At 38.4% G+C, this 27,418-nt stretch overlaps 4 protein-coding genes across 6 annotated transcripts; all 4 read right to left on the bottom strand.

Annotated features, from left to right (window-relative positions):
- Window positions 1-2,706: 2,706 nt before the first annotated feature.
- On the bottom strand, window positions 2,707-6,530 carry LOC113025103 (troponin I, fast skeletal muscle-like). Its single transcript, XM_026172514.1, has 7 exons — window positions 6,446-6,530; window positions 5,443-5,475; window positions 5,225-5,261; window positions 4,992-5,120; window positions 4,288-4,377; window positions 4,027-4,200; window positions 2,707-3,071 (listed from the first exon to the last, which is right to left on the bottom strand). Exons 2-7 carry the CDS (start codon window positions 5,448-5,450, stop codon window positions 2,994-2,996), a joined length of 516 nt encoding a protein of 171 aa, XP_026028299.1. The 5' UTR covers window positions 5,451-5,475; window positions 6,446-6,530; the 3' UTR covers window positions 2,707-2,993.
- A 1,349-nt stretch (window positions 6,531-7,879) lies between these two features.
- Window positions 7,880-12,988, bottom strand: LOC113025104 (troponin I, fast skeletal muscle-like). Of its 3 annotated transcripts, none has more exons than XM_026172516.1 (7): window positions 12,846-12,988; window positions 11,645-11,677; window positions 10,692-10,731; window positions 10,479-10,607; window positions 9,939-10,028; window positions 9,122-9,295; window positions 7,880-8,251 (listed from the first exon to the last, which is right to left on the bottom strand). In XM_026172516.1, exons 2-7 carry the CDS (start codon window positions 11,650-11,652, stop codon window positions 8,177-8,179), a joined length of 516 nt encoding a protein of 171 aa, XP_026028301.1. In that variant the 5' UTR covers window positions 11,653-11,677; window positions 12,846-12,988; the 3' UTR covers window positions 7,880-8,176. The 3 variants fall into 3 exon arrangements, with proteins under 3 accessions (XP_026028301.1, XP_026028300.1, XP_026028302.1); XM_026172515.1 differs by having other exon boundaries at window positions 12,842-12,986; XM_026172517.1 differs by lacking the exon at window positions 12,846-12,988 and adding an exon at window positions 11,771-12,695.
- A 1,742-nt stretch (window positions 12,989-14,730) lies between these two features.
- On the bottom strand, window positions 14,731-18,167 carry LOC113025102 (troponin I, fast skeletal muscle-like). Its single transcript, XM_026172513.1, has 7 exons — window positions 18,115-18,167; window positions 16,329-16,361; window positions 16,158-16,197; window positions 15,903-16,031; window positions 15,728-15,817; window positions 15,440-15,613; window positions 14,731-15,357 (listed from the first exon to the last, which is right to left on the bottom strand). The coding sequence occupies exons 2-7, from the start codon at window positions 16,334-16,336 to the stop codon at window positions 15,280-15,282; spliced, it is 519 nt and encodes a 172-aa protein (XP_026028298.1). The 5' UTR covers window positions 16,337-16,361; window positions 18,115-18,167; the 3' UTR covers window positions 14,731-15,279.
- Window positions 18,168-21,076: 2,909 nt separating this feature from the next.
- On the bottom strand, window positions 21,077-27,154 carry LOC113025105 (troponin I, fast skeletal muscle-like). The gene is made up of 9 exons (XM_026172519.1): window positions 27,114-27,154; window positions 26,905-27,002; window positions 26,099-26,356; window positions 24,664-24,696; window positions 24,035-24,071; window positions 23,169-23,297; window positions 22,859-22,948; window positions 21,360-21,533; window positions 21,077-21,268 (listed from the first exon to the last, which is right to left on the bottom strand). Exons 4-9 carry the CDS (start codon window positions 24,669-24,671, stop codon window positions 21,191-21,193), a joined length of 516 nt encoding a protein of 171 aa, XP_026028304.1. The 5' UTR covers window positions 24,672-24,696; window positions 26,099-26,356; window positions 26,905-27,002; window positions 27,114-27,154; the 3' UTR covers window positions 21,077-21,190.
- Between the last annotated feature and the right edge of the window lie 264 nt (window positions 27,155-27,418).

The following is a 27,418-nucleotide window of genomic DNA, read 5'->3' as shown; positions in this document are numbered from 1 at the left end:
AGGACACCTGGTGGACAGATGGAGAACGGAAGTAAATCCAAGTAACTGCAGGGCTTCAGAGAAACGAGGGTGCTGGAAAGCTGAAATGTGGGTGAAAACAGGACGAGGCAGGAGCAACACCTCACCGAGCGCCACTGTTGTACTTTGTTTTACAGCTTCAAACGGTGTCATGAGGAGCTGCATTTATGTTTATAGGTTTTTTTTTAAATTCCCTATCCATGTGCGTTCCACAATACAGTCACAGATACATAGCGGCAGACAGATGTCATCGGGAAAAGCAGCTGCTTGAAAGCACTCAAACTAAATTTAAAAGCAGGTGTCAGTCGCAGCCCTACAGGCCGGTGATGGAGGGAAGACGCTGCAATTTTCTTTTCTTTTTTTTTTCTTTAAGGAGTCTTATTGAAGTCAGATGATTCAAATATAACTCGTAGGCATCTCCTTCACATTCCCCATGAGTCTCAGGGGATAAAGTTAGCCCCTGAAGAAACCAAAGCCTCGAGGGCCCCGGCAGGCTGGAGGCAGAGCTCAGAGCACCATACAAGGAGTGTGAGGGCATCTGAGGGAGGGTGGGGCGTGTTTGCAACCAGTGAGATAAATCATTAAAGTCTCAATGGAGTGTTTAACTGATTGATGGCTGTGCATGACTCTTATTTTTAATCAAATTTACCCTTATTTAAATTTACTTCACTCATTTTTTATGAATTTTTTTTTAATGCAACAACAGTCATGTCAAGGCACTTTAAAATATCCTATAAAGTTAGAGAGGAAACCTGAATGATCAGACAATTTGAGATGACTTTGTGTTTAATAAGAAGAGTTCTCTTAATATTTTTTAAATACACTCAAAACAGTACTGATCATTATCAAACTTTACCGTCACATAAAAACATGACAAACAAGGTATTTTGTGCTGGTACACCTAAAAACACCCATCAAATTGCTCTTACTTAATTGCAGCAAATGCTGGATGAAAATTTGAGTGGCCAAAAACTGCAATTCTTCTAATGTCCACTTGAGGCAGACTCCAAAAGCGAGCCAGTGCATTTAAACTCCCAGGTTATAACTTTACAGCAGAAATAAAAACATTGACCGTTTTATAATAAATAAATAAGTAAAATGAAATAAAGAACCTCTCCCTGAGTAATGTCAGCAAGACTTTAAATTAGAGTTTTGGCTGCTTTGATTGACAGTGTAAATGTTTATGCAAAACACTTTTTTAAATGTGTTACAGTTAAATTTCAGCATTGTTAAGGATTGTTCCGAGTAGCTAGTGGGTGCTGTTGTCTGTTCAGCTGCATTAAAAGACTCTACAGAGAATGGCTCAGTTTCTCCAGGATGTACATTTCACTTCTCAGTAGTTACACATTTAATATCAAATAATGTCATATTATAAAAAGCTATCTACACAACATGCCTTCTTGTCTCAATATTGTCTGATCATTGTGGCGGCTACATCCCTTCTACATCCCTGCAACCCATAAAGCAGTTTATGTTTCCAGGTCATAAAAACATTAGAAATACTGAAAAAAACAGATACAATGTCAATAAATTAACTCACTGGTTTAATTTATTGGTTGCTTCAGAGATGGACTGCTGGGCCTTTGTGTGATGAAACAAAGATGGACTGTTGCTAGAGGAACAGTTGTTGCCATAATTTGCAGGTTGGTGGATGGGGGTCTTCCTTGGGACAACAGCTGCTCTCTAATAACACTGAGGAAGAAAGGAACTCCACCACTTACATACTGACAAGGCTCAGCTGTTAAATGGAAATAATTCCAGACTCATGCAGTTGGTTGAGATAGTGCTGCTAGTGTTTAATGCTGTCAAGAAGGTCTGCTCTAGAAATCCATATTTCACACTTTTGTCTTATAAGCCTTGGTGCTGAATGCAGAAATCTAGATCTTTGATGCTGTTTTTCTTTCACTGTTTGACCCTTATGGTTATTTAAATGTAACACTTCTCCTCAATTTAGCTTCACAAAAGATTTGAATCACATCAGAAAATGAGGTGATTCAAAACGATCCAACAAATGTCTGAAGAAGTTCAAAACGTTCAAGGACAAAGACAGAAAACAAATTGCTGGTACTGATGGACCTGATGCTGGAAATCTAAACACTCAACAAATAAACTGCAGCTAATATAAACCAAAACCTCTTCCCATTATTATTTTTTTAAATAAAAAACTGTGCTCATACAATTACAGTGCACCATGAAAATATGATAGATGCATTAATGGTTCATAAATTACACAACAGAGAGCAACGGTTGCATTTAGCAGCACTGGTGAGAAATCTAAAAACCAAACTTAGGTGTCCTATTCTGACTGTACGGAATCTGAATTATTCCACAACTTATTTCATAAAAACAATAAAATACAACCTCATAGCAATTAAAACTTCATAGATTTATGAAGAAAAAGCTCAAATCTTTGGTAAAAATCAGATTGTGCAGATTAGTTACCATTTGAACCAAGATTTATTTGATCATGTATAGAGTAGGCTTGTTTTAAGAATTCATTTTAATTTGAGGACATTTAGGTTGGATAACAAAGATAAGACATAAAGGTGGGAATCAGAGTTTCTTCCTGGCATCATGGTAAAAGCTTTAAAACAGATTCAGACAAAGATTTAAACTTCAGCCTCTACAGTGATCCTGTAAATATGATGATGATGAAAGTTGGGCAAAAAAAGGACAAAAACAGCATGATTGTCTCTGACACGTGATTTTATTGTGTATAATGAACATTGTGTGCGATTGTTTCCCCGACTGTGTGGAGTTGAAGACTTGGTGTTGGTGTGTGAACCTTCCCCTCCCTCCAGACTACGACAAAGTGCAAAATAACAACCCTCAGGTAAATTCAACTCCCCGCCTCTCAGATTTGCTAACCTGCTCTTCAGACCTGTGTGACATAAAGCAAACGCGCTCTTCCACCAGCACAAATAGGACACATGGAGTTCATGTAAACAGAAAAACAAAGCAGAGCAGCGAAACATTTAGGAGGCCTCGAACATCTTCTTCCTGTCAGCTTTGTCCTCAATGTTCTTACGCCAGTCACCCACCGCTTCTGTAGGCTGCAGAGGACAGGAAGCAGCGAGTTAGTCCAAACAAACCGGGAATTTAGACATCTTAGTTTTATTAAAAAGAGAGGTGATTGAACTTAATCAGCTGATTTCTGCACTTTGACAGCTGACACATGGAAAACCAGCCCTTACATGCCTTACATGTGACTTTATGTTTCTAGAAGTAGAAAAATTCTGTAATACTGTAAAGACTGACTGATGAAATAATTGACAGGAATTAAGTTTTTTTGAAAAAGCAGTCTTTATTATGCTACTCCTAATAATTTAAAAAAAAAAAATATTAATTTCCTGAATGAGTTTTACTTTGCAACACAAACTGTGAGATTTATTCAAGTTTTTCAGGAAAAAAAACACACAAAAGATGCAGAAGTCTCCAAAACGTCCTCCAAAAACTTGTGGACCAAATATGATTCAGTTGTTAATTACAGATTTAAGAGAAATTAAGAAAAAAATGCTTTTTAATTTCATCTGTGAGCAAATGTGTGGGATACAAGGCTCCAGTGCTAGTTTCTGATCAGAAGTCCAAAAATGTTCTCTTCCAGATTGCCACCAAGTTTCCCTGGGTGTGCATATTATTTTTGGCTGTGTAAAAATTGATTTATGTTTGAAATCTGCAATATAATCTCAGCCTGGAATTCAAAGGCCACGGTGTATCGTCTAACCGCGTGACGCTTTAGCGTCCAAGTCACCAACTATTTTTTTGTGCACGTCAGAATTATTTTGTCATGAATGCCAAAACTTTGGAGAACATTATATATAATATTCTGATAGTGTAAGGTCATCACATTGATGATAAGCTGCTTCATAGATATTAAAACAGGTTTACTGGCACCACATCAGTAAACTCAGTAATGTAAAGAAAGAATAAAAATCCATCACTGCTGGAACTAAAAGTGCAAACATGTCGATTTATCCTGACAAAACCACCCTCTGTCTGTGAACTCACCTCCTCCTTGACCTCTTTCTTGACCTGCTTCAGGTTGGCCCTCAGGTCCATGGTCACCTTGTGTTTGGAGCCCAGCAGAGCCTGCAGCATGGTGTCAGCAGACATACGCACTTTCTTCAGGGCAGGCTTCTTCACTCCTATCAGGTCCACAACTTTGATCTTCAGGTCTTCAATCTATGCACAGAAAGAAAGTGTTATATTTACCCTTCTTTACTTTTTAGAGGCCACTCTAATCCTGTTATGCTCCCAGAGGAAGATTACCTCTTTGTCAGCCTTTTGCACCTTGGCTTCGGCATCGTACCGCTCATCATCGATCTTGTCGATGGCGGCGTGAAGCTTCTTGCAGAGTTCCTGTTGATGCATAAAGAAACCCCAGAAGATGATCTTCCCACAGCTTTAGAGTTATACGGCCTTCCCTTTTTATATCAAAAGTGCTGTTAAAGTAACAAAACCAGTGAGTAAATCATTTGTTTCAAGCTCATATAAAGTTTTAAACTACTTTTGCTTCTAAAAGTACACAAGACGGGAAGAGACATGCAAGTTACCGCGTTGCTAGCCATGCCGATCAAAGCAGCTAGGTGCTAAAGGATGTACATTCCTCTGGCAGAGGAGTGCTAATGTTAGCAGGTCACTCGGTGCTTCACTTAACACTTTCAGGTAATTTATGTTTATGATGAATTACAGCAGCAAAGTTCAGGCTAGCTTCTCATTTCATTAGCATCCTTTAAGTGTCCAGTTTCCATGCTGCATTATGGTGGCACTTAAATGCCAAAATAATAATAACAGTCATGTTTCTACTCAAAACAACAACATAATGAAATAAATACAGTAATAAACAGCATAAATTAATTAATTAAATGAATAGGCTATTATAGTAGCTGATTGTTTCCTGAACTACTAAAAGAAACATTTTATTCTTTTTTATTCTTTCTTTTTTCTCGGATAAACCCTGATGTCTCTCTCACCATCAGGGCGGCCTGGTCTCCGCTCATGTCTGGAGGAGAACAGTGCTCGGCCATGTAGGCCTGTTTGGCCGTCTCGGTTTCCTTTTTCTCCTGCTCGATCCAGTTCATAGCAATCTGCAGGATCAAGCTCTGCAGGACAGAAATCATCATCAACCAGTCTCGTGTTTAATGGTCTGCACTCAAACATACTCAGCAGCAGAAGAACTCAATTTTTTTTCATAATCCTTATTTACCTTGAGATGATGCCTGCGGCTGGAAGTCATCTTTTTCCTGTTTGAGAGGAAGTTGTGATCATTAATAGTTGTAAAGGTTACATTTTTCTAATTCACATCTTTTTTGGATCCAGATATTAAACATTTAAAGGGAGCATCTTTAAAAGGAGACAGATTTCGGTGCATATATAAATGAGGTATAGTGTGCATCAATCAGACAGGATGTTCTTCGCACTTACTCAGACATCTTGGCGGTTTTTCGGGTTCACAACCTGCAGTAAGACAAACATAAAACTGAGTGACTGGAGGAAACGTTGAGGTCTTTCTGAGCCCTGCTGAACACCAGAGATGTTCAGATAATCAGTGTGAGGTTCTCTGAGATCAGCATGTTCTGCTGCTGTGATGGAGATGGATAGACGGGAATATTTGTGCCGTAACGCGATCTGAGGCCACAGCTGAAGAGCAGCGACGTCAACTGAACTAAACTGGGCTGGCCGGGATCGTGTGTCACGTCTCTGCGGTTTACACGTGATCGAGTGAAGGATTAATTTGAAAAAATCTCCAGTGGAATATCATTAACTAACATGACATCATGAACTAGCTGACAGTAGCTAACCTTTAGTAACTATCCATAGTGTCTCTGAGGCACTCTGATAGCATGTCTTCATGACCAATTAATGTCACTTTTTGATTAGAAGATTAGGTTAGACATCTTTTTTTGTTTGTTTGTTTAGGCAGGGTATATATACATATATAAGATTAATTAATGATTCAAGTGTTGTTCAGTTTTTAACTTTATACATAAACATTTTCAGGGAACCAGAAAATATTTACCAAACCAGAATCAGATTTTTGTAATTCCAGGCCTTCTGATCAGCTCATATTTCTGTTGTACGCACATCCAAAAAGTCGATGAACAATTTGAGGCAAAACAGCTGAAATCAGGTCTTTGACAAGACTGAGGCAGAGCAGCTGAACACGTCATATAAATTTAGGTTTGACAGAAAAAGGTCAAATGTCACCAACAAATGTAAAGAAGCCACTTGGATTGAGTGAGGAACAGTCAGAGCTGTAATCCTGCTTTAAATCATGTCTTTTCAAAACACAGTCGTTTTGAGACGTGGCTGCATGCAGCATCTTTTTATTCTATCTGATAAAATAGAAGATGCTGCTCTCAGAGAAGCTCAAAGATGCTGGAGATATTAGAAAAAGAAAAAAGATAAAGTAAGGAAGATTTCTCACCTATTGAGAGGAGGAAGAAGAGGACAGGACACACTTGGTGGAAGAAAAGGAGACACTGCCAAAGCCACAGACAGTGAAAAATGAAATAGGTATATATGGTGGTTTGCGATGCCTCAGCAAATTGCCCAGATCCTCTTTATGGAAATGGATTCCCAGGCAGACCAATAGGCCTGCGAGCTCCTGAAATACACCCGGCCCAGCCCTGCTCTGCAAAACGCCCTCCCTGTGAGAACCCTTCATGCCTCCATGCTGTGTTTGTGTATATGGAATAAACTTAAAGGAGAATGAACAGAACACGTTTTATGTCTTCAGAAGGCTTCGGACAGATTTAATATATGTTTTGATCTTTAACTCAAAAGGAGCATTTTAAGCCCTGCAGCATCACAACAAATGGAAATCTTCAGCTTTCCTGTAAAACCCAACGTTAAATTATTATGTGTTTCCTTCTTTACTGTTTTATGTCTTTTGTTTAATTATTTAATTTGAATTTTTCTATGAAAAGTGGCCAAAATTTCAAATAACGAGGACAGTGTATGTGTTTTAAAGTTTAGGCTGCAGATTCCTCTAAACACCCGGGTTTACAAAACAAGTGTCTATTATTGGCTCCGAATGATGTCATTAAGCTTGGCTAGCCCTAACAGGGTCATCACAAAGTTCTCCCTTTGACCAAATAAGCACCGCCCACCTGCTGATCAAAGCTTTTGTTTGAGATTCACAGCCACTCAGAAGAAAGTTCCTAAAATGAGGGGCTACACCAAGCCCAGCTTAATTTAAAGAAGGATTATTTTGAGCCACAAATTACACAAAGCTACGCTAACATAGTTTAAAAATAAAAACATGGAAATGCTTCCAACATGTGAACATTTCTGCAACATGATTTTTTACTTGCAACAGGGTAAGATGAACTTACTTTAATAATCTCAATAGTCTAAAGTTTAAACTGTTTGGAATCAGATGTTTTTTCTTTACATGTAGAAACTGTTTGAAAACTAGAAAGACGAGAAGGTTGAATCGTTGCTTCTTTGTGTGGAAAATATCTAAAAAGGATTTTTTTTTTGCTTGCTCTCTGAAAACATGATGTTTTGGGTTCAACAGCAAAAACTGCTTGAACTTTTGTAAATGTTATTGTGCATTTAGAAATGTAATTACTTTTTTAAAAGAAGTATCATTTATATAGGTTTCATTGTTTGCTCTCTTAACTATCAGTTTTATAGTTTTTATGCTGCAGACTGGAAAAGTCATGTCGGAGAATCTCTTCTCTCAGCTGAAAATGAGTTTTCCTCTTTCAGAACGAGCTCAGGTCCTCTAAATGTTTTTTTTCTAATAAATTTGTCAAAAATCGAATTTCTTTAAAGTGTCAGTGTGAAAATGTTAAGGAATCAATTTGAAGGGCATTAAACTGTTACTAAGTGGATACAAGTAGCAACAAATTAATCCATATTTCAAAACTTTTATTGCTAACGATTCCATGAAAAGCTGTACATTTTGAACTGACGTTTCTCTGCCAGATGTTTCAACTGCAGACGAAGTTAAATTCACTTTGTTTTGGTTCAGTCTCTCTGACGCGCAGGGGTGACAGCGTGACAAAAAACAGCCAAAAAATCATCAAGAAACTGTCTGAACTTTTGTCCCTGAGGGTCCAGACGAGACCCAGAGACACCTTCAGTCACTCAGACCTCAGTCTTAAACGCCCCCGCCGACCTCCACCATCTCCGCCGATCCAGGCGGCTTTTAGGAGCTCTCGAACATCTTCTTCCTGTCGGCCTTGTCCTCGATGTTTTTACGCCAGTCGCCAACGTCTGCAGGCTGGAAAGAATGAGGAGAACTCGTCAACACCTCAAACTGAGACCAAACATTTTATATTTTTTATATTTTATGCTTGAACCTATAACGTTTAACCTCCTTGGTTGAAGTAACTGAAAAAAAGCAAAATATGTTCAAACAATAAAAACTAAACTGATCTGGAAACTAAATGAAACTAAACTGACTTCAAAATAAAATTAAAAAACAAACAAAATAAATAAATAAAACTAATTAGAAAATCCAAAACTATAATAACAGAGCCATAACCATTTACACTTGTGCCTGAGGCTTGCCTGACTCAATGCAGTCTTCTCCCAAATGATAGCTGTGCATAGATGAAAACATGTGCAACAAATAAAAATGAAAATAAATAAATGTAGTTTAAGAGAAACACTAACTTGTACAATATTTGAATGTTTAGGCCTCTATGTTTTAATTTTCATCTCTATAACGGTTCGCATGTCATGCCTAACTTCACTGCTGATGATCATTTTTTATGTGCATTGTAAAACTGTCGTTTTATTTATTTATTTCATTTTGTGTAGCAGAAATCTGATTTACAGTTTTAGAGAAGAGAGAGAAATCATTTAAATTTAGAGAATAATTAAATTGTTTTATTCAAATAATGAGATCACTCCAGATCCACTGTATCGAGCTGCTGGGCCAAACGTGACGCGTGATAATGACGGAGAGAAGCTCTGCAAACCTGCTGAATCAGCGTTCACCTCAGATTAGTTCCTAACACGTGGCTACGCTCTGTTTCTTTCGATGAATTCGGTCCAGTGAGTTAAACTGAATCCTGAAGTTGTTGCAGTAGGACACAGTGATGATGAAACAAGCCGATTTCCTTGCTGTGAAAGCCTCGTGTCTCACCTCCTCTTTCACCTCCTTCTTGACCTGCTTCAGGTTGGCCCTCAGGTCCATGGTCACCTTGTGTTTGGAGCCCAGCAGAGCCTGCAGCATGGCGTCTGCAGACATGCGCACTTTCTTCAGGGCAGGCTTCTTCACACCGGCCAGCTCAATCACCTTCAGCTTCAGATCCTCAATCTGGAGGTCGAGAATCGTTCGTTAAAAGCTGGAAAAGCAGCCAGTCAGATCCGCAGGTACTCCGGCTTCCTCCCACACTCCAAAGACATCCAGGTTTCTAAGCTGCTGTGAACCGTTCACGTGAGTGTGAATGGTTGTGTGTCTCTCTGTGATGGCCTGCCAACCTGTCCTGGTTGTAACTATCACCTATGAAAACTGGGACAGACGTCTGCCCCCTACAGTCCTGAACTGATTTAGCAGCTAGGAATATAAAAACCATTTTAAACACATGAAACATGTTCCAGCAGCACACAGTTAACTGAGTTTCAGACTTTTATGAAAATCAAAAATGCCCTCATATCAAACCTACGCCTCCTTTTTCCTTCCAGCTCTTTCATACTTATCCAGCTGCCTCTCAACATGCATTATAATAGTTCCAATTCATACTTTTTGATTAAAAAAGACCTGCTGACTGTCGACACAGTCGTCACTCAGTAGTGTTAGAGCCTCTGATTCTGATATTTAGCACTGAAATCTACACCTACCCAGTCGAGAACGATCAAAGGAACTAGATCTGGAAATAAAGCATGCACACACGATGACATTAAGATTAAAAACATCTAAAAGTAAAGTGAGTTTTCCATAATCTCGCTCAAACTCTCACCTCTTTGTCGGCTTTCTGCACTTTGATCTCGGTGTCGTATCTCGACTCATCGATCTTGTCAATGGCGGCGTGGAGCTTCTTGCAGGCGTCCTTTTAAAGTGCAGAACGAACGCTTTTCATTAGCAGTCAGCATGGATGTTCACTTTGGAGGTATTTATCTGAATTCCTCTATTTTATATATATTTCATGTTTATTTCTCTTTTACCTCATAGATGTGGTTTCTAGCTAAAACATGAATTTGTAAGAAATAAATGGTTGGCATCAGTACATTGCATTAAAATACTTTTATTTTGAAAATTATGAATTTCAGCTAAATGTAAAATAAGGTCACATAACTGCTTAGAAAATATTCATAGCTTTTTAATCACGGACATGTAATGGAATGTAAGATTTAACCAGCTCATAACACAAATGTTTCACCTTCCTCTGATGTCCTAAACTCAACTTTTTGCAACCTGCTCCACTACAATGAGGAAAACGCCCCGATGTTTTCTTGTGGTCATAAGAAAGTGTAAGCATATGACACAGTTTCGTTCTAACCGTAAGGGCAGCCAGGTCTCCGCTGAGGTCAGAAGGTGGGCAGTTCTCAGCCAAGTAGGCCTCCTTCGCTGCTGCGATGTCTGTCTTCTCCTGCTCGAGCCAGTTGGCGGCGATGTGCAGCATCAAACTCTGCAGGAAGACGAAAACATGCAAAGTGAAGAGAGAGCCTCCAAAAATTCAAAGGTTTTAGAAAACAAAAGGTTTAAGCCTCACCTTCAGATGATGCCTGCGGCTGGACGTCATTTTCTTTCCCCTGTGAGACAGAGATTAGAAAATTACCTTCAGAGCTGAAATGACCGACTGTAATTTTTCTGCATTTTGGTAATTCAGTTCCTTATTTTACGCAACACCTTTCTATGTCTACAAAATCGGCTTCTGCGCGAAGCTATAGATGTCATGGATCGCTGACCCAGGGTTGGGGGTTTGTTTTGAGTTTTCTTTAGCTTTTAATTGTGATCATCTTTGTCACATTATTCGGTGCTGGTTTCAGTTCCAAGTGCGAGCAGCTGACCTAGAGTTTGTCTTAGAGCTGTTTGTGTTCTGGTTTCACATGTTCTGGTGGTACTGCAGCATTTCTTGGTTTCAGACTGGTTTATTTGTCCCTCGTTTTTTCCGCTTCGCTTGTGTTTCTGTGTCAAGCTCATATGTCTTTGTCCAGGTCTCACTGTTAGGTAGTTCCTGTTTTATTTTGATAGTCCCTTGTCCTGTGTGTGTCATGTTCAGTTGGCTTGTTCCCTCGTTATCCTCTGTGTGTATTTATTGTCTCAGTCGTCCCTTCCCTTTTGTCATGTTCTCCCTTAAGCTGTGTGCCTCGTGTGTTTCGTGGCTAATTTCTGAGGTTCTGCAATAAAGCTGCTTTTGGAGTTTACATTTTGTCTGTGGAGTTCTGTGTTTTGGTCCTAAACCCGTCTGCCACACAGCAAACCTGACAATACAAATCCACCTGTCAGCACCTCTCACTCCCACTGATAAGTGCTTCATGTGCAATCATCTTAAAGAAGGTGAACCAGAAGCAGGAGTAAGAAAAGAAGAAGAAGATGGGGGAGAGACAAAAGGAGGTAAAGAAGAAGAGGAAGGAGAAGGAGGAAAAACACAGAAGAAGGCTTGGAAAAAAGGTGGAAGGCAAGCAAATAAGGAGAAAATGAAAAAAGTAAAATTGTACTCACTCAGTCATTTTGGCTGTTTGTGATCTTCACACCCTGCAGAGACAGAAAACACTCGTTAGTCAAATGCGAGGAGTGAAAAGTAACAGAACCTTGACTCTGCCTGACTCACAGCTCAGCTGGACACACCTGTTATTGATTGGGTGCCCTTTGACCTCCAGCGAGAAACACGATGCGCTTTACTATCATGGAAAATCACACTGCCACAAACCAGCTAATTTTGGACAGGAGGGGTCAGGCACCCAGGAGCGCTCGACAGTTGTCCCCTCTGAAGACATTTCTGCCTGGAATTTAAGTTGTTGGAGCGAGCCAACGATCTGAGCACTAAATGTCACCGGCAGATGAACCGAGTGTGGCAGCGAGTGCACGGTGAGAGCAGCTAACAGATTTCAACATCCTGCAGCCATGCCAGGCACCAAAGTGTGTGCCCAGGTCACCATCTGGAGAATGAGGCTTTTTTAAAAATAAAGTCTGCATCCATCATCAAAATACAAATCCTCACTTTCACAGCCCAACCTAAAAGACACAAACTGAGTCCTGTGAGCTAAGAGTCACTAATTTAGCTCAAAGATGCATAGAAAGACTCAAATCATTTAGGACTGATTATAGAAAAACACACATTCCTTAAACTTGGTCAGCAGAACGTGCAGGAAACGACTCTTCTTCACCTCTAAATAAAACCATTTTCTCAATTTTTTTCATGATGGTATGATCTATATGATCTATCTGGATTTGATGTGATCTCTAAATGATTTGAGGAATGGCAGGTCTATAATATCCAAAAACTCCAACCAACTCTGTGTGCAGATTTAAGCTAAAGTGGTAAAACAAACGCATCTTCGAACATTGCTTCAAGCCTCAAATCTTGACAGTTTCGTCAACAGCGTGCAAGCTGCAAAGCAAACATCAATAAAAGCTCTGCAACACCAAAATCCACATTTAACCCGTCTGCATGTCCAGTATCGTCCGCTGTCTGAATAGCCATCGTAAGTGTCAGCTCCAGCTAACTGCTCCTTCTCTCTCTCTCTAAACACAACATCAGAGGTCAGAGGTCACAGCTGCAGCAACATCTTTAAAAACAAAAAAATTAGTCCTTCGTGCTTAAAAAGCCTCTCCAGAATGCCCGGACCCCCCACCTCTTGAGCAGCCCTCCCTGTATTGTTCCCTGACAGTGAGTGAAGCTATAGGAGAAATTCTCACCTACTAAGCAAGACGAGGAAGAAGAACAGGGAGGGAGACACAGCTAAGTCTCAAACAGTAAAGATTAAACAGAGTATATAGGCTATAAAGTGCTGGCTCAGCAGGAAAGCCAGCCCTTTTTATGGTAGCAGAGCTACTTCAGACCAATGGGTCATCAGGCTCCAGAAATACCACGAGGAACCTCATAAATTTCTACTGGAGGAAGTCGCCTCCCTGGATGAGAGGCTGGACGGGAGGCTGGACAGACGCTATCAGGTTCCCACCCGCAGAGGCCAGCGGAGGGACGAAGCAATTGTCACACAACAGTCAAACGGAGTGGCTGACGTAATTCAATCTCACTGATTCCCACTGAGCTCTGAGAGCAGCATTTGAAGCTGTTAGACACAATCAAGTTCAGCTGTCGTTAAAATGAGGCTTCAGCACCAAGTTACTCTTCACGCACATGACATCACTGATGTCCTGTCCAGGGTTAAGGTTAAGGGTTAAGTGTAGGGGTGAGGGGGAGAGGGAGGGTGAATTAATTTCACCCCTTTTTAAAATGTTAATGCTGAAATGAAAGTACAACTGTATGTCAAAGGTAACATCCTGTAATTTCAGCAAATGTCCCTATAAACTGTGGGATTGTTGCAACAAAAAGAACCATCACCCTCGATGGGCCACCGGTGACGTGGTGAACGTTAAGAGGCTAAACACAAAATCAAACCATAAAAACTGACAGCCAGTACAACTTAAAATCAGCTCTTTGAGCAAAGGGGGCCGTGGATTTTGTTCCATACCCTTGGTAGAGTCAGTGTGCCAAATACAGAGCAATCAAAAACAGAAAAACTACAACAAAACTAAATCTGACAAAATGGCATCAAACAAAGTCTGACTTAAGAAGACAGTTTAATACTGATGAGTTTTATGTGCTTGAAGCCATAATGCTGATGGTCATTTTGAAATTTGGACATATATTTTGTAAAATTTTTAAAAAGTCATAAATAAAAATCTAATATTTAAATGAAACAAATTAACGTGTAAATGTAAGTTAAAATGTATAAATGAAGCAAAACAACTAATTTGGCATCATTTTGGCTTTTTCCTCTTTGCTTACAGACGGAAATCGAAAGAAAATTTCCTTCCTTCAGTTTTTGGTGGATTACATTACAAATAAAAAAAAGAATTATATAAGCCATATTATTATCCTAACAGTGAAATAATGTTTGATGGTTTGATATTTATGTTTACCACATATAGATGCAACACCAGTATAATACTGATGTACTACACTGTGCTACTACCTATAATAAGCACATTAATAAGCACTAATATTTCAATACGAATGTACTAAATGTTCGATTTTGTTTTGACTATCCAAATATTAGTATTTGAGGGTTTTTTTAAAATGCACATTAAGTTTGAAATTCATCACACCAGGTCGCTGCCTATGAGAGGGAATCAGGAAAGTGAAAGTAAGACAGGGAATGTAACTTGACCAATCATCGTTTTGTTTCTGGTCTTTATGTTCTGTTTCTATCACTGAATGCATTAACGATGACTTATTGTTATTATTGTTGATTTATTGTTAATAGAAGCTGAAAACAGTCTGATTGACTGCATTCTTCCTTAGAACTTTAAATCAAAAGAGAAACACTTGAAAGTTTAGAAAAAATCAATTTCTGATGTTTAACACAACCGTTGTTAGCTGTTCCCCTCTCAGCCATGACATTCACAAATGGAAAGATATCTAAACATCTAAACATACCCGATAAACTATGTTGAGAAATCCCTACTTAATTTATACGAGTTATTTAACATAAAAACTGTGAATATTGTAAGGAATGAAGACAAATTGAATGCAGTGATTAAACAAAGAGTGATGAAGGTCAAAAGAGTAACAGCACTCACCATTTGTAGAACTCTGTGTGGCTGCAGCTTTATTGGTGATCAAATATGATTTGATTACAAACAATTGATCAATAACTTCCAGGTATGACGAAAAAAAAGTTGAGTCTTGAGTCAGATAGCTGAGTCTTCTAGGACTCAAACTAAAAAGAGAAGATGTAAAAGAAGAAAACGGAGCCAGCAAATAAAGGACGAAAGGGCTCTCTACTGACATCTGGTGGTTCAACATCAGCACAACACATCTCAGTTTCTAACTGCCTATTTGGAAATGTAAGTTATGTTAAAGTCATCTTACACCTGGAAAGAAGCTTCTCCTGCTTTAGATTTCTGATTGAACCTGATTGAACTCAGGAGTAAGTGAATATACAACAGCCCGTATAAATTAGCCCAACTTAAATTAGCCGTTAAAATAAAAAAAGACGACCTTGAAAAAAGTGCAGCTTCACAGCATTGCCTTATTCCAAAAAGAACATTTAATTGCACATCAGAGGCAACAGTGAAGAAGAGCTGTAACATCCCAGAATGAGCAAAACAAAAGTTGGATGAGAAAGTCTTTAAGAGGTCTCAAACATCTTCTTCCTGTCAGCCTTGTCCTCAATGTTCTTGCGCCAGTCGCCCACCACCTCAGCAGACTGCAGGACACAAACACAGCCCACCATCAGCAACAGTTAACTGTTTTTAGCTCTCTTAAACAATCAGCCTGCAAACACTCACCTCCTCCTTCACCTCCTTCTTGACCTGCTTCAGGTTGGCCCTGAGGTCCATGTTTACCGTGTGTTTGGAGCCCAGAAGAGCTTTAAGCATGGCGTCGGCACTCATACGCACTTTCTTCAAGGCTGGTTTCTTCACTCCGGCCAGCTCGATGACCTTCATCTTCAGTTCAGTGATCTGAAGTCAAAAGGAGAAGCTCAAAGGCTGAACAGAGCAGATAAACACAGACCCACGCAGTATACTACAGCACACAATCTGCTAAAAGGAGGACAGATGCACACAATCCTCCACCTCTTTGTCGGCCTTTTCCACTTTGACCTGGGTGTCGTATCTCTCCTCATCAATCTTATCAATGGCCTGATGCAGCTTTTTGCAGAAGTCCTGTCAAGAATTAAAAGGAAAAAAACAGATGCAGTTGTTGTCATATAAACAGCCCATCATGTAAGAGTGAGGTTGACGTTCTTACCATCAGAGCTGCCTGGTCTCTGCTCAGGTCGAGGGCGGCACAGTTCTCTGCAAGGTAAGCTTCTTTGGTGACGATGATTTCAGCAGCTTCCTGCTCGAGCAAGTTGGCAGCGATTTGCAGCATTAAACTCTGAAAGAGGACGACAAAGAGATTCCACATTATTACTGCTGTGTGTTGTACTGTTGTTCTTGATGCTGCTTCATTTACTTTTGGGGCCACGTAGATGCAGCGCTGATAATCTTAACAGAGTCTCACCTTGAGATGATGCCTGCGGCTTGACGTCATCTTCTTTCCCCTTTAATTCATAAAGACGCGACATATTTAAAACAACATTCGAGTATTCTGATGTAAACTCTTCACAAAATGATGAATGTGATATCCTGATTGGCTCTTTCAAAGTGTTTTACACAGAATAAACATACTCACTCAGACATTGTGGCTTCCTTCAGGTTTCTGACTCTGGTAATAATCCGAAAAAATGAAGAAGAAAATGAAAGCAAAGATTTGAGACAATGTAAGTAACAAAAGATTACATTCAGTAAATTCAATTAATTTATTACCTCCACCAAAGAGGTCATGTGTTAACCATGGGCAACTGAAACGTGTGGTGTGTACCATAATATATAAAAATCTTAAATGTCACACCACATATGACCTCTAAACTCTTCTTCAAGGTCAATATACTGATCTGAAGATCAACGTGATAATAATCCAATATAGAGCTGTTTAAAACTACGTTTCCTGCTGCCTTTGTTTGTACTGACAGCATTAGGAATATAAGGAAATATGGGAATTCGAAATCTATTCCAATTATAGTTTGAATCCAAATATCACGTCACCTCTGACCTCATCTTTGCACACACATCTCGTCTTTATTTTTACTGCACTACAAACTCCATAAAGTAGATTTAAAAAGAATAAAGAGAACAAAATGAATGTGAACGAAAAACAACACTATTCCCAAAAAAGTAAACTGCCCAGAGAGTGAGCTGAGGTTTGGGTGCCTGTCAGTTACCAAAGATGGTTTTACAGGCTGAATCGTGGGATGTTTTTTCACAGGACTCTGTTATCTGGATAATGACATACAAGCCACGCTTTTATAAATTTAGATTTGCTATTAAAATGCAACTTGGTGTAGAAATATGTGTTAAAATCAATAAGTACATCACAAATACTCTTAAAGTTCAGTTTTGTTCTGCTCTTTTTTTGATGTCTCCCTCTGGAAACTTCCCCCGACAGCCTCCACAGGAGGTTTGTGCATTTTTGGTCATTTAAGAATAGAAACTTCAGGGTGAATCTTGTGCCAGCTGGGCCACTGCTAATCCTGGCTCAGTGTCAAAGGTCAACCATCACATGTCGGAGAGTAATGCAATCCAAGGGGACGACATTGAGATGTGAAAATTATCAAACTGTTAAAAAAATGATTTAATTTATATTTTCTGTCATTTGATCCCAGCTGATTAACTTTAGGACAACACCTGAATCAGACTGCTGCAGGCTTTTACACGTGTAGTTCATTCACTTTCACATTTTACTAATTATTTTACTGGCAGAGACAATCGCTCATTATCTCGGTGCAGCGACATTTTCTCTTTCCTTTTGCCTTTCAGGAGAGCTCAGGTGGATGTGCTGGAACCATCTGATTTTTCAGTTCTTTGACCCTGCAGGCTGATAACTGTTTGAGTCGATTTATTTACAGATTCTAATGCAGTTGAATAAAACTATATGTGCATTAATCACGAGTTTTAATACCATGTTAATAATTTAAAAAAATAAGAAGGAGCTTAATTGTGATGTTCAGTGTGAAAACGAGATAGAAATGTCATTTAACCAGTTTGGAAAACTCATTTTTGAAACAATAAATCAGTTTCTTGTTTATTTATAAATATGGAAATCTAGTTTGTTTTTTTAATCTTACAGTAGTTTTATGTAGATTTTATAGTTTTATGCACATAATGTAAGGGAGCAAGATGGTAAAACCATAATATATAAACAGGAAACATCCAAAAAATATGAAAACTTTACTCAGTTATGATTGAAAAATTCAGTAATTCTGTACATAATAATTTTCTTATTGAATACATTCATTCAAGATTTATATATTGAAGGTTTTTTAACCTGTTGAGATTAATCTGCACCAGACTCACTAAATTGTATTTCCTGTGAGGATCAGCTTCACTTTAAGCATTAAGTAAAAGAGTTTCTCACCTACAAAGTGATGATGAGGAGGCCGGCAGAGACTGGCTGAAGGGCTGGGACGCAGTGAGGGAGTCACTGATTAAAAAGCTAACTCTGTGGGGTATATATGGGCTTGGACGGGGGTTTGGTTTCAACTTTTATGGCCATGAGAAGCCCTGAGACCGACCAGGCCAATCAGCTCCTGAAATGCCTTCATCCTTTGACCAGTCACCTCATAAATAGTCAATCCAAGGCGGTCAGCAGTCCTCCTTGGGACAGGTCAGGCTGACAGCTGGACATGAGGCACTATGCACAGGGAGATAAGGAAATGATGAGACTTAAATCATACTTAATATGACTTAAAGTTTGGGATAATTTCTAGTTTAGGGCATTCATAAATCAGCAAAACCAGCTGTGACAACGTCAAGAAATCAAAACCGAGGGGATGCAAAGAGAAAAAAAACATTTATTTTGGGCATCAGATTAAAGCATTAAATATTTGAAATAGAGTCTGTCTTCAACCTTCACTGTGTTTAAGCAGTTTCTTGTGATGTAAATGTTGGATAGATCAGAGATTCTGGAGGTTTTTTGCAATTATCTACAAAACGAAAGAATGCACTTAAACTGCACATACACCCTTTGTTATTAGGAGTGCGTTGCCTTAATAATTCAGAGATTTGTGCAGAAACATGCTTTAAAATACAATCAGAACTTCCGTGATCCACAGTATCTGCTGCTGTGGTATGAACTTCTGGATGCAGACATTGTTAAAATACTCACGTTACATTGGCAGCAACTGAAAAGAAAAAAGAGATAGAAATTTTAAAAACGGCAATAAATAGAAACAGTGAACATTTTCACATATAAGGCAAAGAAAGACAAATATGATAAAAACTGTGACTCACCTGAAAATGTCCATTTGAATGTGGTTTTGTAATCAACACAAAAATCCAAAATTTTTAGTAAAAACAAAAACAAAAACAAAAAACGTCTTAAAAAACAGCAGGACGTTACCCATCCTGTTCAGTCAGTTAGCATCATCGTCAAAAATCAAAGCCAAACTCAAGAGTTTCAGAAGTCATGGATCAGTCCTCCCAGATCTGCTTTGATAGACTGAAAATCCTAATTTTACTTTTGAAACATTTTGACTGGATACATTTTCATGAGTTGATGGCGTTTGCAGAGGACTGCAGATAGAAAACTTTAAAGAAGTCCAGTGCAGGAAATCCTCTGCTGACCCCGTGTGGTCAGAGGTGTGTATTATCTGTTCTTCATCATGTTACTAGAGATCTGAGAAAAATCTCAATATCTATATATATATCTATAAATAGATATATATATAGATATATATATAGTAATAATTAAGAATAAACACTCTACATGAACAAGTATTTTTAAAAAGTGTAGAGATCTTTCACATGACCACATACAACTACATTCTGCTATATATATACAAAAGGGAAGCTGTATTGTAAATGCAGTATGTATATGCAGTATGTATGCAGTTCTATGGTGTAATGTTCAGATGTATAACAAAAATTATGAATTTTAATTTTTCAATTCCAGAACTCATTTCTTGTTCATTCTTGTTATGTTGTCATTTTGTCAGTTTTTGTAGACTGTAACTAAAAATGGTCACGCAGAGGTTTTATCTAATAAATGATAAGTGTAGAGCAAGTTTCCAACATAGCCAGACTGTCGTGGTTAGACCACAGTTCTACACAGTGTGAGATAGTGGTGATAGTGTATTAGGCCCAACATTGTAATTTTGAGAAGAAAGGATCTGATTTAAGGAAAAATGTCTCTGTTAAAAGAAAAACAAACTTTACAAAAATAAAAGTTTTCTTATCAAATAACCAAACTTTGCAAAGATGCATCAGTCTTACTAGACCACAGATAGCACTGCCTGTCATTTCTTATGGCAATAAAGATGTACTTTCTTGCCATAAAAATATAAAATCATTATATTGTCACAAGCCTTCTTCAGTTTAAAGTTTGGTTAACTGGAAGTATATCACATTTACCTACTGAAGGCTGTCTGGCTTAATGGGAATCTACCCAACATCAGGAGACAACTGTCAGGTCAGTTTATCTGATTCATTGAGAAACTGCTTCTGGAGTTGTCTTGCTTCTGGTAAATGTTAGCTTTCCTGCTAACACAGACATTTTTGCTTTTGTACATCAGAAACTGTAGCATTCTGTTTTTAACAATGCAACTGTGGTCTGATAAAATCAATTCAGTATTGCAAAGTGTGGGATTCTAGGTTACTCCTTTGAACATAGAAGGGCCCTAATCCACCCAGCGTAGATTCACTGTCCAGCTTTATATACAGTCTATAAGGGGGAGGGGCCTGTATTTTCTAAATACTGTGAAGTGTGAATTAAAAAGGAAAAGATTACATTCACTTTTCACAGCTCCCTGAACACACTATAACCCCTTCTATATAGTGATAAATGGCTTTTCCAATTGCAAGTCGACATCACTGCTACACTAATGATGCCGTAGGAAAAACATGGATATTGTGTCTTGTCCCTCACTGACATGCACAGCACTACAAAGAGCACCTTCAAACAGAACTCGTTAACAATCAGCTGCAAGTTTTTGTTTTCAATTTTTACGCTTTTTTATGTACAACTTCACTTCAGCATGTCGTCATTGCAGAAAAAAATGTACTGTGGTTTCTGTTCCAAATCAACATTTGCTTTAATCATGGACAAAAACATAGAAAGACGAGCTCAGCACTGTAAAGTTTGAAAACAGTGCGCTGTGCACTCAGTTTGCAGTGTTGTGCATCACTGAGTCAAAGACAAAACATCCAACGACAGCAGGGGTAGGAAATTAAATACATTTATTACAAAAAGTCTAGGAGCAGGAAGGTGCTAAAAGTGAACATCAGTACAGATGGAAACAGGAAGTTACACTAATGAAAAAAGTTTAAGCAGCTTTTACCCTTTGAAATTTATAAAGTTATACAAATGTACAATAACAAAGCAGGCTGAAACTTACAAATTTAATGAGAAAAGGGGTTTTTCAATTCAATGAGCAATGCCAGAAATTCCATAAAAAGTGCTAACATCCCAGAACAGCTACAAGAGCAGCGAGCAGTTCTTTAGGAGGCCTCGAACATCTTCTTCCTGTCAGCCTTGTCCTCAATGTTCTTACGCCAGTCGCCCACCGCCTCTGCAGGCTGCAGGAAAAACAGTGACAGTCAGAGACAGTCAAGACTTTCTAGCCTCCTAAATGAATCTTAAATTAAAATATTAAATGCAAACACTCACCTCCTCTTTCACCTCCTTCTTGACCTGCTTCAGGTTGGCCCTGAGGTCCAGGTTAACTGTGTGTTTGGAGCCCAGCAGAGCTTTCAGCATGGCATCGGCGGACATGCGCACTTTCTTCAGAGCAGGCTTCTTCACTCCAGCCAGGTCGACCACTTTGATTTTCAGGTCCTCGATCTACGAGCGACCAAGCAGTTTAAAGGTGAAACCAAGTCGAAAGCAGAGCAGTGCGGACGCATTTAGAACCAGCGGCGAAACGCTGAAAACGCTTTACATTTTGCATGCACCCTACATCGGTGTTTTATCTGTAATGTGAGTTTATCACATTAGCAGTGCAGGAGGGGCTCTGCTTATGAAAACTAAACTGCTACTGCTACTCAGACAATGATATTTCTAGAATGTCTGATTTATTTATTGATTTATTTTAATTTGCTGATTACACAAATATCTCCGGCTCTGTGAAGAATTTGCAACAACTTTTGAACCTGATCAACTTGATCAGGACTCAGAAATTAAAAAAAGCTTAACATAAATTAATTATCACTAAATTTGAAAAACAGACAATTCAAAGTATTATGTATAAAATAAATAAAATTTAGATACTTAAATAAAATGTTAAGATAGAGTGAAATTAAATTCCTTGGTGTGACAATAAATGACAAAATTTGCTGGAAATTAAATATACAATATATTTTGTTGTTACTTTATTATCCATATTTAAATGTTAAAAATAAAACAGTCTAATCAATAATCATTATTAATGAGAAAAAAATTATCTCTCATGCATCTAAATTGTAGGAAATATCAAGAATAAAGAATAAAGCAGACATCATGCACAAAGAGAAAGGATTTGTGCTCATCCAGATAACTTCAGGATTTAACCTTGGTGCTCAGTATTACTTTCACTTCTTCCTGGGGAACATCACCATGGTAACTTACACTGCAGATCTAACCCGCTCTGTAGGAGGTAATGTTCTAGATTTGAGACTAATAGGTATGAAATAACCACAGATCAGTCAATTCTAAGGAAAATAACATGATTTCTGAAAGACCCTTGAAATATGGAAAGAAATGTGGATTCTCATGTGCAACAATTTATGATACTAATATGGGACATCTATTTATATTTGTTGAAATTATATCAAATTTGTATGTAGATCAAGCACAGAGTTCAATTTGTTCTTTATATGTCGTCTCTATTGACTCCCAGAACATTAAACAGCTGCAGCTGAACAGATAAAAACTAAAATTGTCTTGACTCAGCTTCAAATAGGCTTTTAATACAGTAGCCCTACTCCAATCTTACCAACCTGATTATTACAGTGAACCTTTGTACTTGATGCTTTAACTCTTGTGCAAATCTTGTGCAAGAAAGAAGGTGAAAGAACAACCTGCCTTCCTGTTTTGTTTACAACTATATCACACTGAGTGATTTCAAGGTTAACACGTTCTGTGGATGTGAAAAGCTGCCAGTCTGTTCTGCAGAGCAGGTGGAAGTGTACCTCTTTATCAGCCTTGCCCACTTTGATCTCCAGGTCGTACCTCTCTTCATCAAGTTTGTCGATGAGGGCGTGCAACTTTTTGCAGGTTTCCTGAGCGAACAGACACATCCAATGTTTTGTTACTTAGGACTCATCTTTAGTGAGGATATTATAGTTACAAATATCCTCACTAAATGAATATTATAAATAAGAGCTGACAAGAATTCGGAAATCCTCAAATAAAAGAACCATTGTCTGCATGAAATAATGATAAAGGGAATATTCAGAATGATTTCCATTCAGCAGCTTTCAGTTGAGCTTTGACTCTCACCATGAGAGTTGCCTGGTCTCCACTCAGCGCAGGAGGGGGGCAATTCTCTGCCATGTAGGTCTGCTTAGAGGCTGCAATTTCCTGTTTCTCCTTTTCAATCCAGTTCGCCGCGATCTGCAGCATCAAACTCTGCAGGACAAAAGAAAAGTCAAGAAGTCAGTAGTAATGAACCGTTGAGCGCGAAAGTGAAACCTGAATACTTTAAAATGTTCAGCAGAAACACCTTTGGCTGTATAGAGGTCTATGGGAAACTAGTCTTTGAGTCAGTTGACCTGTGACCTCAGAAAACACTTTGCTGTTGAGTTTATGGCTTATCTGTTACTTTTAACACTTGGAGTTCATTTTGTCAATTTTGTCATTTTGTCAATCGTCATTAGTATGTAGAAAGATAATAAAGTAGGGTTGGGTTCCTGATATATTGGCCTATATTTGCCAGTATGTGAGTATAATGACAGATAAATGAAAATTAAAAAATAAAATAACAAAGAGACAGGACACAAAAAACTATGCAAACAATGTTGCATAGTCTGTCCACCAGAGGGCGCTGTGTAATTAAATGTTGACAACAGGTGCTTGGAAGACCAGAAACCCCACCAGCTGATCTGAGCTGAGTTGGGGAGCGCACAAAGGACTGATCTACAGTTTGCTGTGACAATAAAGAAAGATTACTACAGCTGCATTGTCATATTATCTTACTAGCTCATAAATAACTACACATAAGCATTAGGTAACCCCATTTGCTTAATGTGGTTGACGTTACAGTATCAACATCCATCTTTTATTTACAGTCGATACAGAGAACATGCCAACTTTCTTTTTAAAGTAATAAAACCGTTCAAAGCTCAGAAAGACTGCCGACGACATACCTTCAGATGATGCCTGCGGCTTGAAGTCATCTTTTTTCTGTGAGGAGTGAACACAACAGTCTCTGTCACAACTGTAACAGCAGTAATTCAAACAGCTGTACAAACACAGCTAGAAAGAAAATGACATGAAGTTTTTAAAGTTTTCCCTCCTAATTTTCTTCTTTGCACTTTCATTTCTGATCATTTTCTTTCTTTAGTCTGTTTGACCTTTCCTCATACTTTTTCCCTGTTTTAGTAATTCCTCTAATTTTCTCCTTTATTTATTTCCTTCTTTCTGTTCTTTCCTGTATTTTCATTTTCATTTTCTCCTCATTTTGTTCTCTTTTCTGCTTTTGTTATTTCTTCTTTTTAAATTCCTCCCTTTTTTCTAAATCCTCTTCTTTTTCTGTTTTTCCTTCTTTTTTGTCAATTTTTGTCTTCCTTTCCATTTTTTCCATCCTCCTTTTTCTTCTTTTGCCCTCTCCTTCCTTCTTTTCCTCTATTAACATTTACTTCCTACGTAAGATCCATAGTAATCTTATGTTCTTAACTTTAAGTCTTAACTCAGCATTTTCATTTGATCCAGTGAAGTCCAGTAAAATACTTGCTCCACTAAAATCACTGATATATGATGAAGAGACAGCACTTACTCAGACATGTTTACGGTTTCTGTTCTTCACAATCTGTTTGGAGAAAGAAACAGAAGAAAAACTCATCAGGTTGGAAACATATGAGACACCTTATTTGTATGAAATATGATCTATTCAGCCAGTTGATGAGCAGCTGAGTGATGACAGAGCTAACTTTGGGGTTGGGGTCAAATGTGGCCACTGACGCCTGCGATAAGCTCCTTTACAGGGGTTCATAACTAAATATCCTTGGGGAGTTAACACTTCAATTCCTTTCCCAGAGAAGAATCTTTCCAACAGAATGTGCTGCGGCAGCAGCTTTGTGGCCAACACCAGCGGGTAAACACACCCCAAAAACAAGGCAGCCGGTCCCAGAGTCAAGTTTCAGAAGATATATTTAATGAGAATAACGCACAGGTTTAGTTTTCCAGCTGAAATATGACACAAAGAAGCTAATTTAAGGCAAGAAGGTTTATAGTTTTAGGCTATAAAACTTCTAAAACTGTAAAACAAAAAGAAGAACTTTTATATTTGTGCAGTCCACAAATCAAACCATAAAACACTCAGAATCAGCTCCATGCTTTACCAATCAATATACTTAAAAAAAAAAGTAACAAACAATTACATTTTGTGATGCTTATAGCAGAGTGACTTCACAGCTTGAGAAATGTTTAACAGTGGAGCACAAATTCCCTAAACAGTCAAAAAGGAAACTAATATCCATCATAACACCTCATTTTTTTCCATGTTTTTTCCTTCCGTCCTTCAGGACATGTAAAGATCCTGATCTTTAAAACTCAGTCAACAACAAAATACAATAAAATGTACTTTGATTTTACTTTTAATGCTTCATAAATAGTTTTTACAGAGAAACATACAGAAAAAGAACAGATATTCCCAAACATAAATCTGTAAGACGCATCGCAGTAACAACTGTTCTGATTATTTTAGGAAAGAAAAGTAAACTCGTTCCATAAAATGCTTTCCAGTAATTTCAGCAACAGAAAACTCTTAAACTAACCTTGAAATCATTAGAAATATCCCAGCTTTGTTTTTGCTTTTTTCTAAAAGAAATTAAACATCTAAAAAAATAAACCTAATGAAATAACTAAATAAAGAATGACTTCTGCAGATTGCGTTCATACATCTAAATTTTATCAAAACTTTCCAAAACTGCCAAATGTTCCCAAAATGTAGAAATCTTCATAGAAAGTCAAAATCAAATGAGAGCATCGTTCAGTCTCTGCAGCGCTGCTCAAACACACAACGCTCAGATCGCCCTGGTTCATGTTTCCCTTCAGTTATTAACAAACCCCAGAGGTCAGGACTTTCATCACCTTAGCGCTTTCCCCCAAAAGATTCCACATAGCAGTGGTTTCATATCCGTTTACCAGCTCTGTACAGACATGCAGAGAGAGGAGGAGGAGGAGGAGGAAGATAGGGAAACTGGTCTCACCTACGACGAGACGGAAAGTCCAGGAGGAGGGCAGCAGTGGCCAGTGGCAGTGGGAAGAAATCATCCCAGGGGTGTATATATACGAGGTATCAGATATGGATATGGTGCTCCTGTTTATGGAAATGCAGAATCCTCAGACCAATCGGCCAGCAAGATCCTGAAATATCATCAACCCCTTCCAACTTCACCCCATAAATCAGCGTTTATTGAGGAGGAGCCTGATTTCATTTTAGGACTTTGCTGGGTGCCACCGGGATGCTATAAAAGGGAGGAAGAGAAGGATGATGATGATTCACATTTGATATGAAACTATCAGAGTGCAAATATTTCACTGGGTGATCATGGGACTGCTGGAAATAGAGGGACAGTAAAAACATTTTTGGCTTGTTATTGAACTCAAGATGCTCAAATCCAAAAAGTTGCTAAGAAGTTGTGACAAAACAAACTTTTCAGGCTGGTTTTCACTTTTGAGTCATTGATTAAAGGATGATTTTTCTCTTTTTAACATCACTACAAGCAGTCAACACCCCTTGGTTTCATTGTGTTCCTTTAAAGATTTACAGGTCCAACATGATTGCTTAAATGTGTCAAACCTCTCAGGATTCAAGGAGAAAGGTCTGAAAATGCATTGAATTCATTCTTGTGAGTAATTTACATCAAAATGTAACTGTATCTATATCTATGTGATAGTCAAGAAGTCACTTTGTCTTCTGGAGCCCTAAAGTGTCAGACCTGGGTGTGCCAACATTGGAAACATGAGCATTTTATCACTAATTAGAAGGAACATTTCTCACAAAGCACACAACCTTTGAAGCTGGCATGAACTTAAATCCCAGCATCTCCACGTTGTCACCTTCATCTCCACAGCTGCCTGACTCGTCTGAACGCAGGACAGGGCTAAAGCCTGGTTTTCCCGGTAATGACAAAAAATAAACAATTCAATTTAATCCTCAATGGACCAAAATAAAGATGCAAACATTGCTAATGTGGGATGATATCTCTTGTTTGAGCTTACCTTCATGTAACTTCCGAAGATGGATCACGTGAAACCACTTCCTAAAAGCCAGAAGGGATGTGTTTTAGTCTAAAAACTAAGTTTCTAATGGATAATTTAACTTTTAAGTTGTGAAAAGCTGATCTGGGATTGTACCGGCGATCAAACTGAACGCTGCGATGAATGAAGAGCGCTGGACCAAGCGGAGGTGGCTTCCACAGCTTCAAATAATCAAACAAACAGGAAAACTTTGATATAACTTTTAAACATTGCTCCAAACAAAGTGCTTAACAAGCTCACATTTCTGCAGACTATAAATACCACAT

The sequence above is a fragment of the Astatotilapia calliptera genome, chromosome 7, assembly GCF_900246225.1.
Source record: "Astatotilapia calliptera chromosome 7, fAstCal1.2, whole genome shotgun sequence".
Taxonomy (NCBI): Eukaryota; Metazoa; Chordata; class Actinopteri; order Cichliformes; family Cichlidae; genus Astatotilapia; species Astatotilapia calliptera.
This window is presented reverse-complemented; position numbering and strand designations above follow the sequence as displayed.